General features: G+C 33.2%; 1 protein-coding gene across 16 annotated transcripts in view; it reads left to right on the top strand.

Moving 5' to 3' along the window:
* Nucleotides 1–14,748, top strand: part of RIMS2 (regulating synaptic membrane exocytosis 2) — a 649,263-nt gene that overhangs the window by 401,412 nt on the left and 233,103 nt on the right. For all 16 annotated transcript variants that reach the window (XM_029222539.1, XM_029222538.1, XM_029222547.1 and 13 more), the window contains 2 exons: nt 793–964; nt 3,017–3,170. In XM_029222539.1, coding sequence (XP_029078372.1) covers nt 793–964; nt 3,017–3,170 — 326 coding nt within the window. The remainder of the gene's footprint in view (nt 1–792; nt 965–3,016; nt 3,171–14,748) is intronic.

The following is a 14,748-nucleotide window of genomic DNA, read 5'->3' as shown; positions in this document are numbered from 1 at the left end:
TAATTTATAAAAATATGTGTATACAATGGAATGCATAATCAAAAGCATTCATTTGATGGAAATATGAAGTCAAAAAAATGTATGAAAGCTTCTGAGTTGGAAGTTCTGTCTATCAGGATGGCCAGCTTGCATTTCCAGCCCAGATTATAGTGGCTGCCTCACACAGAAATAATTTTACTATGTCTTTAAAGACTTGATAGATGTCAAATGAGCAAGTATGTATTAATTATACATAAGTGTGTAACTTGATAAGATGTAATTACAATTGCTTATTAGCTAAACTATATGGATGTAAAGTTGTGAACATCGCAATTCACCAAACTTATTGTACAAGGGACTTCCGTTAGTTTAAGTGAATAGTATATTGGTTACAAATACTAAGTACAGTATTTGCATTTGCATATGTACAAATACTAAAAGTACTACTATATGTAACTAACAGGTTAATTTCCAATTTAATGGTTTCCAATAGGGCAATGTGTTAAAAAAAATTAGAGTTAAGATTCTTCAGTCTGGTTTTATTTAGAATTTGAGAAAGGTTAAGTTTTTAATTATCTATCATGGAAAATTTTCAGATTTATTGAAATATTTCTATTATTAAGTCACACTTATAAGGTGATATAATTATATACCTTATAAATTTTAATAGTAATTTTAAAGATTACAGTATATTTAAGGTATGATAAATTTGTGGGAAAACTTCTTTCCTGAGAAACTTTAAATTAATCAATTTTAGGGCAAAAGTTAAAATGAAGGTTTATATAAGCTCATATATTCTTATTTTTTTCATAGTGATAAAAACAAAAGAAGAACTAAAACAGTAAAGAAAACATTGGAACCCAAATGGAACCAAACATTCATTTATTCTCCAGTCCACCGAAGAGAATTTCGGGAACGAATGCTGGAGATTACCCTTTGGGATCAAGCTCGAGTTCGAGAGGAAGAAAGTGAATTCTTAGGAGAGGTATCTGGAACTATTTTAAAGCTTAGACTATTCATGTCATCCTGAATACTTTTGTTTATATGACTATCTGTAAAATATTATATTTTGAATAACTGAAACACCTAGACATAATTTAACAGAATGAATTTAGCTGCTGTTTTAAGAAAAAAACTTATTGATGCCTCTATAGTACATGTATTTCAGTTTACTGAACCAATTGTACAACTAGTAATTAAATCATTTATTTATAGATCAGTTTTTCAGCCCTGTACTGTATCTGTAATGTGCTAGGGACTGAGGTATCAAAGGTCAATAAGGTATATTACTTTCTTCAAGGAATTTATAATCCACTGGTATACACACAAGTGAGTGAACAATTATAACATAGTATGGCAGATGCTCTTTCAGGGAAGTGCAGTAGGAATACATAATTGCTGTGCAGGGAAGGGGAAGTGGTCCATGGAAGGATCCACAGAGAAACTGGAATTTAGCATAGTCAAGGGAAGTAAAGTTCCTGCAGAGGGCATAACAGAGTTGCGGGGGTCTTGGACAACGGCATTGAAATGGGAAAAGAATGTGGTAAGAAATGAGTCTTGAGGGTTAAACATGACACCTTCATATATCATATTAAGAGTTTGGATTTTATCCTGTAGATAATGGGAACAAATGACAGGTTTTAAAGAGAGTGGCTTGATTGCATTTGTACTTGAGAAAAATATTTCTAGCTGTAATGTGGAGAATGAATTGGAGAGGGGCGGATGAAAGGCAGTTTTCCCGCTATTAACGTACTAAGAGAACTGCTTTCAGTTTTTTCAGTGTGGTTGGTTTTCCTGAGTAAATTAAATGTAATACCATGGGAAAAGCAACAATCCATAGAAATAGTAAACTGAATGTTGTTAGCTAAGGAATCAAAGAGTGGTAAACCAGTTGGAAAGAAGGGTAACATAATGACTAGGAGCAGAGATTAGCGCCAGCTACCTGGTTCTGCACTCCTGACACTACTACTTCCTGGCCTTGGTCCTTGAGCAAGTTATTTAATATATTTGTACTTTAGTTTCCTCTTCAATCAAGTGAGAATGATAGTAGTATGCAATTCAGGGTTAGAGTGAAAATTAAATGTGTGTGTGTGTGTGTGTGTGTGTGACCATTTGGAACACAGTGCTTATAATTTTGAAAATGACTAGGGAAAATTTAGGAAGAATGAAGAGTACCTTAGTTGTTTTACATTTTTACCTCCCATAGCTAAATAGTGATTTATCATTATATAGCAGTTCTCATATACTTAAACCAGACACTGTCATATTTGCACATGACTTTAAAAGAAAATAAAAAGAATCATTTATTTCTATGGACTGATTTCCTTTGTAAATTTATTAGATATTCATATTATAACATGGTTCATATTGAAAATCCATTTTTTTTTCTTTCCTTTCCTGTTTTGAATCCTTAGCAGCATGATATGTTAAACAGAATTTTAAGTAAGACAGCCTTTGACTTATATTACGGCTCTTTCACTAACCAATGATGTGGGCTTAAACAAGTTTTTTAACCTTTTTCAGCCTTGGTATCCTTATTTGTAAAAGTTGAATAATAAGACCAACCTAGTAATTTTTTCCTGAGAATTAAGATAACATATGACATGGTTCTTAACACACAGTAAGCACTTCTAATTTGTTTTTAATCTCTCCATTTCAGAGTTTGTAAAGGTTAAGTTAATGAATGTAAATGAAAATTTTTTTACACTGTAAAATGGCATGTATATAGCAGTTATTATTACAGACTTTTAGTAGTAAGTGCTATTTATGTAATGGCATATTTAACAGCCTGTAGCAGATAGGTGTTCAAGGGTCTACAAAATAAATGTCTTAGATATTCAAAGCCATTAACTCAATAAGAAGTTATATATACTTATCTCTTATTTAGTTATTGTCAAACATATGGGCAATTCTGCAGCATAACCTTGCTTTTGACCTAATAGCATTACTATTATAATTATCATTATTATAATGAAACCATTTAAGAGAATTTCTATATTATTGTCATAAGACAGTCCTTTGTCTCTTGGCTTTGTAGATTTTAATTGAATTAGAAACAGCCTTATTAGATGATGAACCACACTGGTACAAACTTCAGACCCACGATGTTTCTTCATTGCCACTTCCCCACCCTTCTCCATATATGCCACGACGACAACTACATGGAGAGAGCCCAACACGGAGGTTGCAAAGTAAGTTTTCAGTAAAATTTATTGTACCTTTATTGAATTATCTTGAATGATATATATGACATAGAATTTGAAGATACCATTATGGGTATTAACAGTCATCTGTTAGTATTTTCATAGCTTTTATTGAAGCTTTTAAATTGTTTGATACACTCAACTGTATACATGTAGTACTCCCTCGTCACAGTATGACACACAATGAAGCATAGTTATGTTTTAATTTTACCTCTTAGAATATAAAATATAGGAATAAGATAGCTAACGTAGTAGAATTTGGTGATGTACCTGTAGATATCTGAAATTATGATTTCCACTGTCATTAAGCCAAGTATTTTATGAATATGTAGGATAACAAGTATAGCATAGTGGTTGAAACCGTGACCATGAACATTACTCAGACAAACTTGAGTGTAAATATTAATCCTCTCACTTAAGAGTTGTATGGGGGCTTCCCTGGTGGCGCAGTGGTTGAGAGTCCGCCTGCCGATTCAGGGGACACGGGTTCGTGCCCCGGTCCGGGAGGATCCCACATGCCGCGGAGCAGCTGGGCCCATGAGCCATGGCCGCTGAGCCTGCGCGTCCGGAGCCTGTGCTCCACAACGGGAGAGGCCACAACAGGGAGAGGCCCGCGTACCGCGAAAAAAAAAAAAAAAAAAAAGAGTTGTATGACTTGAGGTAGGTCATCTCTCTCTGTTTCACTTTCCTCATTTAGGAAATGGAAATAATAGTACGTACATCACAGAGTGGTTCTAAGAGTTAATCTCTGGAATGTAAACTGATGTTATTATTGTTGTTGTTGTTATTATTATTATTATCAGTGTTTGCATTTTACTCTGAATTATGCACAGTCCAAACTATAAAACAGATCAATCCAGAGAATCTTAGAGGAAACTCAGAAATGTTTTCCACATTGAAAAGTGGCATTGTTGGTTTGATGCTCCTACAGCTCAAATTTATTTGTTTTTTTCTGATGAATCTTATTGAAAGGTGAAGGGGGTGCTTTTTGCTTTGGATAGTATTCATGGGATAATTTTATCTTCATGGAGCCATCATGTTTCAGGTTTAGCAACATTTTTGTCAAGTAATGGAGAACTGATTGAGATTAACCAAATTTCAGAAGTGTAAATTTATAAGCATGAATGCCATGTCATCATGGCATCAATAATGGAAAGGATACTTGGCCATATAACAAATAACTCTTGTCTAAATGGATCACACCCTTTCTGCTGAATAGAGGGCTAAATTACATATCAGAAGGCTGTTTGTTGAATAGAGAATTAGAGCAAAGCATTGGTCTTATGGGATAGTTAGTCATAGGAAAGCGTAGAGAATTATCTTCACTTCTTTTGAAAATAATGTCTCTAATGACTGGAATTTTATTTCCATTAGATACAGTCTCTTACCCTTGGAGGGCATTAATTTAACATTAATTTTACAGCGCTCACTTTTTTCAGCTTCCTCACAGAGTAAGCACCTACCCACCCTTATTTGCAGTTGCCATTACAACATCCTTTGTTGTATCTACATTACCATGAAATTTATGTGGACTAAATTCAGAGTGTCTGCTCTTTCTGGCCACTGTAATCTATTCAGTACATTGTCTCTAAATCACAATGTGGGATGATGGGTTACTACATGAAGTTTACTAGTATAATTCATTTTCTGCTAATTCTTATAGTTTAGGTTTATAGGCTATTATTGCTAGCTACTATTGCCCTTTCTTATAGGATTGGCCTCTTCTCTACTTACTCCAGTTGTTATTGCAATACGGAGTAGGTTTGATGACTCTCATTATCTGAAACTCTTAAATCTACCAATAATTTTCATTATTTTTTTCTGCCCTAGCTAAGAATACTGTACATGAGCAACAACCAAAATAGAGTACTTTCTAGTTAGTTGTATAAATCATGGATTTTCGTGCAATTAGTTTAATTTAATCAGTTTTGCAGATTTTAATATTTTCCATCCTCACAATGGCTCTTCTGTTACTTAATCATTAATAATATTAAATTTACCCCTGGGTAATATAATAGCTCCATGTTGTACTCTGTGAGTCTTGCCACTATCAACTAACCTCTAATAAAATTAATTTTCAATATTTGAATATATGACTGAATTTGGTGCTTTACACCTAAAATGTTGTCATAATTTATTAGCAATATGTAGGCATAAAGATAGATAAAAATGATATGATAAAAGAAGATTAGGAAATAACACTCAGGAATAGTCAGAAAGTTAAAGACAGTACCATTGGCTAAGTATTGATATATATTGCTCATCAATGACAAGTTCAAGTTAGGGTATTAATAAGTAAGTACATGAATTATTGTAAAGTTTATTGATGACAAGAACCTCCTTTACGGTTTTTCTCCATGGAAAGGTCTATATGAAATTTATTTATGAGTATGTTTAAACTGTCAAAGATCATATATGGAACATATATGTATGAACAGTTAACCATCAAAAATGTATAGTAACCCTTTATTTATTCCCTACATTCACATCATGTTTTGGTAATTCAATCTCTGAGGCTTATGAGTAACATTCTGAGTCTATGAACTTATTAAATGTACATGGACATTTACTGTTACTCAGAATAAATAAATGGTAATGTTGTTGGTGTTGGGATTCTGTTCTTCCCATGACGATTTCCTATTTTAAATTTGTAGATTCAAATGATTCAAAGCAATACTTCATTAAACAGATATTAGTAACTTATTTACTAACATATAAGGAAATATATAAAGACCATTCTAAAAATAATTGTTTCATATTTTGTAGTTAGTTTAAATATTCTGAAAAAAATCTTTTCTAGACGGAGTCCAGACAACTTTGATTATAAACTTTAAATGATTTCCCAAATAAAGATATTGGTAAAAGTATTTGAAATAGATGACCTCTTATACCAGTATTCCTGCATGTGGAAAAATAAGAAGGTTGTATGTATTAAAAAATCTAGTAATGATCACATGCTCATTGTTCAAAAGTTTGAAAGAAATTAGGCTATGAGAAATCAAAATTTTGATGATGAGGAATTAATATTTCCTCCAACAATTTTTCTTCAGGCTGCTCTTGCCCACTCCCTTCACAGACATTGTTGTTTTGACATTACCAAAGGATGGGAAGAGCAGTGCATATTTCAAAGAGTGATTGATTAAGCATTTTTGAAAATGTATGCAAGACTAAAGCTATGAGTTCAATTAATTAAAATGTATCAATAGAGAAGTGAGGTTGGCAAAATATCTCACATATTCACATAATTTTATTTTTGATTCATTGATGAGAAACTTTATTCATTACTTTCCTGAAACTTAAAAAGATTGTTCTGAAAAGTGTATTTTGATATTTACATTTTTATTGTTGTATTCTTTACTGTTATTCAGTTAAAGTTGTATAGTGTCTTTTTTTTTTTATTGGAGTATAATTGCTTTACAATGGTGTGTTAGTTTCTGCTTTATAACAAAATGAATCAGTTATACATATACATATGTTCCCATATCTCTTCCCTCTTGCGTCTCCCTCCCTCCCATCCTCCCTATCCCACCCCTCCGGGCGGTCAAAAGCACCGAGCTGATCTCCCGGTGCTATGCAGCTGCTTCCCACTAGCTATCTACCTTACATTTGGTAGTGTATATATGTCCATGCCTCTCTCTCACTTTGTCACAGCTTACCCTTCCCCCTCCCCATATCCTCAAGTCCATTCTCTAGTAGGTCTGTGTCTTTATTCCCATCTTACCCCTAGGTTCTTAATGACTTTTTTTTTTCTTAGATTCCATATATATGTGTTAGCATACAGTATTTGTTTTTCTCTTTCTGACTTACTTCACTCTGTATGACAAACTCTAGGTCTATCCACCTCATTACAAATAGCTCAATTTCGTTTCTTTTTATGGCTGAGTAATATTCCATTGTATATATGTGCCACATCTTCTTTATCCATTCATCCGATGATGGACACTTAGGTTGTTTCCCTCTCCTGGCTATTGTAAATAGAGCTGCAATGAACATTTTGGTACATGACTCTTTTTGAATTATGGTTTTCTAAGGGTATAGTGTATAGTGTCTTAAGGCAAAAATCTTCCTTTACAAATATGTTTATTCCTTGATATCTTTTTTTATTAACTATTTTTAATAATTATTTTTACATTATTTTCTCTGTTTTTGAAATGCAGTTTATCACTTCAACATGTAAGCAATAAGAAAAAATAATTGTAAAAAATTTTTTACTGAGTCTTTAAAATGTGTGTGTTATCATTTCAACAAGGAAACAATGTAAACAACATTAATTACTTTTACATTCTTCTTTCTTACTAAGTCTTTAAACTGCAATCTGTTTTCATTTCAACAAGGAAAATGCAATCTGTTTTCATATCAACAAGGAAACACTATACACAAAATACTAATTATTTTTTCCATTCTTTTCTGTTATCAGATCGTTGACATTTTCTATGTTACCATTTCAACATATAAACAGTAGGAACAACCTATTAATTAACTTTATTTTCTCTCAATTAGTCTTTGGAATGCAATGTTTTTTCACGTTGACATGTAAACATATAAACACGTAATTATTATAATTTTACTAAGTCTTTGAAATACAATGCTATCATTTTAACACGTAAGGATATAAAGAATTTAAAGTACATTCTTTTATCTTTACTGTCTTTGATATGCAGTATGTTATCATTTCAACATGTAAACAATACATGTAAATTATCAATTAGTTATTCTACATCATTTGTTTCTTACTAACTCTTGGATATACAGTGTGCATTCAACACCTAGGGTACATCACATTTGAGAGTAGCCAAATTTCTAGAGTTCAGAAGCCACATATGGTTAGTGTGCACCATACTGAGCAGTGCAACTCTAGTGGAAGGGCAGAGGGAGCAAATACATATGCAACAATGTGTACCATGAAGGAAATATACATGGTACCTTAAGCAAAAGCAGCAGCAGAATAAATCTACTTAAATGGGGAAGTAAGAGAAAACCTATCTGAGGAGGTAACATTTAAGCCATGACCTGAGGCCTGAGCAGCTACTCAACAGCATAAAAAGGCCAATATCATTTGAGCAGACTATGTAAGGGGAAAAAGTGAAAAAAAATACTGTGTTATGGGGGAATAAATACTTTCCCAAGTCTTCTAAGAAAGAGTAGAGAAACTGATAAATCATAGGAATGTCTACACTCTGAGTGAGATCAGGGACTTTATCTTTATTAGCACCTGGAAAAGTACCTAAATCATAACAGATACTTGGTGAATGTGTGTGGAATAAGGAATAACTGAGCCAGGGGTCTGAGACCTGGGAAATCAGGCAGCAATATGCTGATGAAGATACCAGTAGGTAGTGGGCATAGTTTGTTTCCTTTTAGTTGCATACGGTTTCTCATAAGCCACCTGAGGTAATCAGAAACACAAGAAGTTTGCAGGTCCCTAGAGGGTAAAATTATTCAACAACTACCACTCTAGGAAGAGTTTCAATTGATCTGACTTGTGTCAAGTGCCCATAAATGGATAAGTGAACCAATCAGTGTGGGTAAGGAAATGATGTACCATGACTGGGTCAGCTTACGTCACATACCCAACACTGTGGTTAGTAACCAGAAGATGTAGACGGCAGTGGGCAAGAGATCCAGTGGACCTTTCAAATTCCTCTATTTCCTTTTTAAAGTTCCTCTTTTATAGAGATCAGTTTACATATCCAGTGTTCCTAACCCCAGTTTCCTAGAACAGTAGAACTTTACATATGTGTCTCTACAAACTTGAGTTTCAGGCAAAAAAAAAAAAAGTGAACGCTTTCATGGCCACACATCAGTGTTGAAACACCTCCCTGTACTGTGGAAATCACTTTGAACGAGTGGCCCATTTCATGTCATTCCGCTGTGCCCCGTGCAGCATCGCCTCCAACTGAGCCTGAACTTCAGCAAGTTTCTGTCGGTCCAAACTGTCATTCCATTCCTCGTAGCAATGGACAGGGACAGGATAAATCACATACTTCAGCTTCATCAAGGATGTCAAGTGCTGCAGAAGGCTCTTGAGCACAGGCATCGTAATGAGATTGAAGGCAAAGCTAAGGACACGGAGGTGGGCACAGGGGCTCAGGGCTGGGAGGACGGCAGAGAGAGTAGAATCAGTTATCATACAATTGTTTATCTCCAGATGTTGCAGGGTGCTTGAGACCTTCTCCAGCAGAGTCTGGAAGGGGTCATAAACTTCTGAGAAGATCTGGTTGTTACTGAGACTCATTACCCTTGGGTGGGTGGCCTGAGAGCTCTGGGACAGGACAGTGACATCTCTGTTAGAAAGGCGACAGTAAGGTAGATGCAGTGAATCCAACTGAGGTGGCACAACTCATTGCCTTTAGTATCGTCTTATGCCCACCGGAGAAGGCAGCGCTGAACAATGGAACAAAGAGGTCTCTTGGGATTTCGTCCAGGGCATGGATAGCTGCAGGCTCATTATTCAGCAGACTCTTTGCAGCAAGCTCAAGGAGGGTGACTGTGGTCTTTTGGTCCATCTTCAAAAACCTGATTGGAACAAGAGCTGGAAAAAACTTGAGCTGTCCAAGACCCCAGCAGTAAGAGCAGGTTCCTCCCTCTCCAGAGCTCGCAGCGGACAAGCCTCAGTGTTGCCGGCACTGGCTCCTTGATATCTTATTAACAATTCTCATCACAATTTGAACCATAACGATCCAATCAGAGTTTTCTTTAATTTGATCCTTCATTTTTTTTCTTTCATATTAACCAGATTCATCTCTTTGACATCTCAAATATTAATTCTTTACTTGGAGAAGTATAATATATCACCCCTTTCACTTTTTAAAATAGAAAACATTGTGTCTACTATACTTTTATTCACCCTCATGACCACAAGTCTTCAAAGAAAAGTGAATGGAAACAAATCATTGAGATTAAACTAAAATGATACTATTGAAAGGTGTAAGATAAAAGAGACATGATTTCATAATTAAAGTTTCTCAGGATTTCAACTATTTTGGGGGATTTGGGGCCAATATTTCTTTCAGTTCCTCTACCCAGTTGTCTCACCTCTATCCTTCTTGGATGGCAGTTACATGTATAAAGACCTATTGACATTTTTCCACAGGTTATTGAATCTGTGTTTTCATTTTAATCATTTTTTCTCTCTTCCTCAGTTTTGATATTTTTATTTGTCTTCAAGTTGACTGATAGTTTCTACTACAGTGTCCAATTTTCTGCTAAAACCATACTATGAATTGTCTTATTAAATATACTGTATTTTTCATTTCAAGCTTTATATTTGGTGTTCTTAGAAGTTTCTGTATCCTTCCTGAAATTCCCCTTGTTCTATTGTATGTGTGTATGTGTATACAAACAAATATGTGTAGGTATATGTAGATATATTAAAGAATTTATAGGATTAGATTATATCTACACATTGTAGATATAAATATATATGTGTATAAATATACAATAATAATATATATTTATATCCATATATATAATCCTGTAAATTCTTTAATATGTCTATAGTTTATTTTAAAGTCTGCTAATTCCAACATCTTAGTCTTCTGTGGGCTTACTAAAATTTCTCTTTTTTCCTTTGATTAGGGGTCACATTCTGTATGTTTTATATATCTACTAATGTTTTTGTGTACTGGACATTGTGTTTAATACATTTTAGAGACTCTGGATTTTGAAGAATTACTGCATGTCATTTTAGCAGACATGCTGAACCAATGGAAGATGTGTTAAGTTTTTATTTTCATTCTATTTTCGTTCTTTGCATCGTTCTAAGGTATAGTCCTTAGTCTAGTTTGTGGTTCTTATGCCTAGTTTTGAACTGTAGGCAAAGTTCAAGATATTGGCCAAAACCTATAATTAATGGGATTTAATCTCCAACCTCTGTATCCTGTACATCAGGAAGTTGCTGAAATTTTCTTGCAGCTCTTTTAGTCTTTCAGCTGTGGCTTTCTGCTGAGTTTCTTCTTGTTTTTCTCTCTGCAATTTGTAATTTAGGTAAGGATTTTGGGGACCACTGAGTGTAACTTTTAGGTCTCCTCCTTATCTGGCTCCCCCTTTCCAGGATTTCCCCTACAATTCTATCTGCTCTCACAACTCTGAATTCTGACCTTTGGCTTAGCCTTGTAAGACTGAGGTTTTTTCCTGAGCAGTAATTCCTCTGCAGTGAACCATATTGGGAAGGCCCTTAGAGGAAAATTGGTTAAATAGGTGCTTTTCTTATTTCAAAGGTCATATTACCAATTTCTGCCTGAATTTGTTTGTTCTCTGGTATCTTTAAACAGTTTTTTTATTAAAATATTTTTCCAGAATTTAGAATTATTACTGGCAGGAGAGTTAGTCCGAAATAAGCTATTCTATCATTCTCAGAGGCAGAACTCTACATTTTTAAGTAAACTTTTTACAGAAGTATAGAATTCATATAGAAACATGTATAAATCATAAATATTCTCATGGGTAAATTTTGACCAAGCAACCATACCATGTAACTAGCACCCACATCAAGAAATAAAGCATCACCAGCATCCTTCCAGCCTCTCTCTTGCTCTCTTCCAGTAATTATTCCCCCTGTCAAGATAACAAATACCATAGAATATTTTCACTTATTTTTAACTTCATATAAATGGAATACGCACACATATATGAATTTTGTAGAAATGAGATTACACAATATATTTCTTTTACATGTGACTTTTTTCTTACCACTGTTTTGTAAGATTTATCAGTATTGTTGCATATAATTGAAATTTATTTTCATTGCCGTATACAGTTTCTTTCTATAAATATACACCAATATATCCTATTTTTAGGTTGGTTATGAAAGCTATTTGTCTAAGTAATTTCTTATGAATTGATCAGAGGTAATAACTATACAAAGGGGTTGCTTATCTTGGCTTTAAAGTCTGATTTAAAGTCTGATTTTTTTGAATTAAATTATTTAATTAATTTTTAAAAATCTACAGTTGATTGATAGTTTGCTTTCAGATTTTGGCCAGTCCTAAAAGTGCTTATGTTAACATTCTTATACATGCATTTTGGTAATCATATGTGTTCATTTTTGCTATGGATATACCTAGTAATAGAATAGATAGGTAATAGGCCATATATATATTCAATTACAGTAGATATTGTCAAAGTTTTCCCAAACTGTCCAGATTTATACTTCCTACAGCAGTGAATGAGGGTTTGAGTTTCCTTATATCTTACTTTATATTTGGTATTTTTAGTTGTTTTCACCCACCCATTCAGGTGGGTGTGCAGTATTACCTCATTGTGGCTTTAATTTACATTTCTCTAATAACCTTTTCTTAGGTTAACTGGCCATTTAGATATCCCCCTTTATGAAGGGCCTAGTCAAATGTCTTGCCCATTTTTCTTTGGGGTTCTTTATTTTTTTATTGATTTATGAGTGTTTTCTAAAGTATAGATTTGAATTAGTTATAGGATATATGTATTGAAAATGTAGTCTACTCTATGGCTGGCCTTTCCACTCTTTAATGGGATCTTTTGATCAATAAAAGTTTTAAATGTTAATGTATTTTAGTTTCCAATTTTTTCTTCAAGGTTAGTGCTCTTTTTGGCATGATCTATATAAAAAAATCTTTTCTTTGAGATCATAATGATATGTTCCTATGCTTTCTTCTAGAATAGTGCTTTGCTCTTCTCATTAAATCTGCAGTTCATCTGGAATTAATTTTTTATTTTGTGTGAGGTAGAGATCAAAACTCATTCTTAATCCCATGGATCGATGCTGGTATACAGAAATAAAATTTATTTATTATTATTAAGAGACTCCTAATAACTTTTCCATATATTATTTTGAATTTTGATTTAACAATATATGTCATTTGTGAATAACTACAATTTTTTTCTTTCTTTCAAATTGTTATAGCTTGCTTTTTTTTTCTTTCTTAATGCTTTGGCTAGGTCGTATAATAAAATACTGTGTGGAAGTGACATTGTTGAGTAAAAGTTGGCATCTATGTTTTGCTCCCCTATCCTTGGGAAAAGCTTTAAATATTTCCCCATTATATTTTGATAATTTTTGTAAGATTTTTGTGCTACTTTGTGAGATTCAGGAAGTTCTGTTTTATTCCTAGTTTGACGAAAATTTTTAATCATGAATGGATTTGAGTTGTGTAAGTATTTTTCTGTACACATGGATATAAACATATGCTATTTCTCTTTTATTCTACTAATGTAGTAAATTGTATTGATTTTAAATGTTAAAGTTATGTTGCACTCCTTTAATAAGCCCAGCTATCTCATGATGCATTATCATTTTATGTATCTCTGGATTCAATTTGTTAATATGTGTAGAAATTTTGCAGCTGTATTCATGAGAGATAGAGTGAGGGAGAAGGATTGTCTTTTCTTTTTTTCTTTTTGTAACATCTTATTTGCTTTTGTTATCAGTGTTATGCTACTGTGCTCATAAAAGTATTAGGAAATTTTACTTCTTTTTTATTTGATGTCTTTTATTTTCTTGCTTTGTAATATCCTTGTCAAGCTTTGACTTCAGTGTTTTTCTGGCCTCATAAAGTGTTTGGAGGTATATCCTCATTTTCTGTTGTTTGACAGAATATGTACATTATTGGTATTCTTTTTTCTGTACGTGGTTAGAAGTATTCGCTGTGTATGTTTCCAGGGTTGGCAGTTTCTCTGTGTGTAGGTGTTGAATTCCAATTCCAATTCCAATTTCTCTACTAGATTTAGAACTATTCAAAATTTTATGTTTTCTTGTGTCAGCTTTGTTAAGTTGGATTTTTCTTAGAATTTGAATATTTCTCCAATTTTTAAAAAATTTATTTGCACTAAATTGTTCATAATAGCATCTTATTATCCATTTAATGTCTATTGAATGTGTAGCCATGTCCTCTTTTCTCTTATATGGTAATTTGTTCCTTTTCCTTTTTTTGTTCTTGGTCAGACTTGCTGATGAGCTATCGATTTTACTAGTCTTTCAAACAGTGAACTTTTTGTTTTGTTTACTTCTAGGCTGTATGTTTGTTTTCTTTTCCATTAAATTTTCTTCTTATTCTTGTTATTTCTTTCCTTTCTTTAAGTTTAATTTGTTTGCTTCTCCTCATTTCAGAAGGATACATAGATAATTTTTAATGTGGTATGATAATGTTATTGTACTTTCATTTACCTGTGGACTATTTAGGAGTGTATTGTTAAATTTCCAAACTGTAGGGGTTCTTAAAATATCGATATTGAGCATAATTGCCCTCTTATCAGAGTACATACTTTAAATAATTGGAATCTATAAAATTAGTTGTTTATGGTGCTACATGTAATCAATTTTGGTAAATGTTCTTGAAAAGAATGTTTATTTTGTCACCGTGTGGTTCATGTTCAACATATATCAAGTTTATCAGGTTTATTAACTTTGTTTTTCAAATTTTCTGGGTTGTTTTTTCTGATTTTTCATCTGATTACTCCATCAGTTATTGAGAGAAGTATGTTAAAATCTCCATGTGTGATTGTGGACTTTTCTTCTTTTAAATTTGTCACTGTTTGCTTTATATATTTTGAAGTTATGTTACTAGGTACATACATACAAATCCAGAATTGT

The sequence above is a fragment of the Monodon monoceros genome, unplaced genomic scaffold (genome assembly GCF_005190385.1).
Source record: "Monodon monoceros isolate NGI ecotype Baffin Bay Population unplaced genomic scaffold, NGI_Narwhal_1 Super_Scaffold_14, whole genome shotgun sequence".
Lineage (NCBI taxonomy): Eukaryota > Metazoa > Chordata > Mammalia > Artiodactyla > Monodontidae > Monodon > Monodon monoceros.
This window is presented reverse-complemented; position numbering and strand designations above follow the sequence as displayed.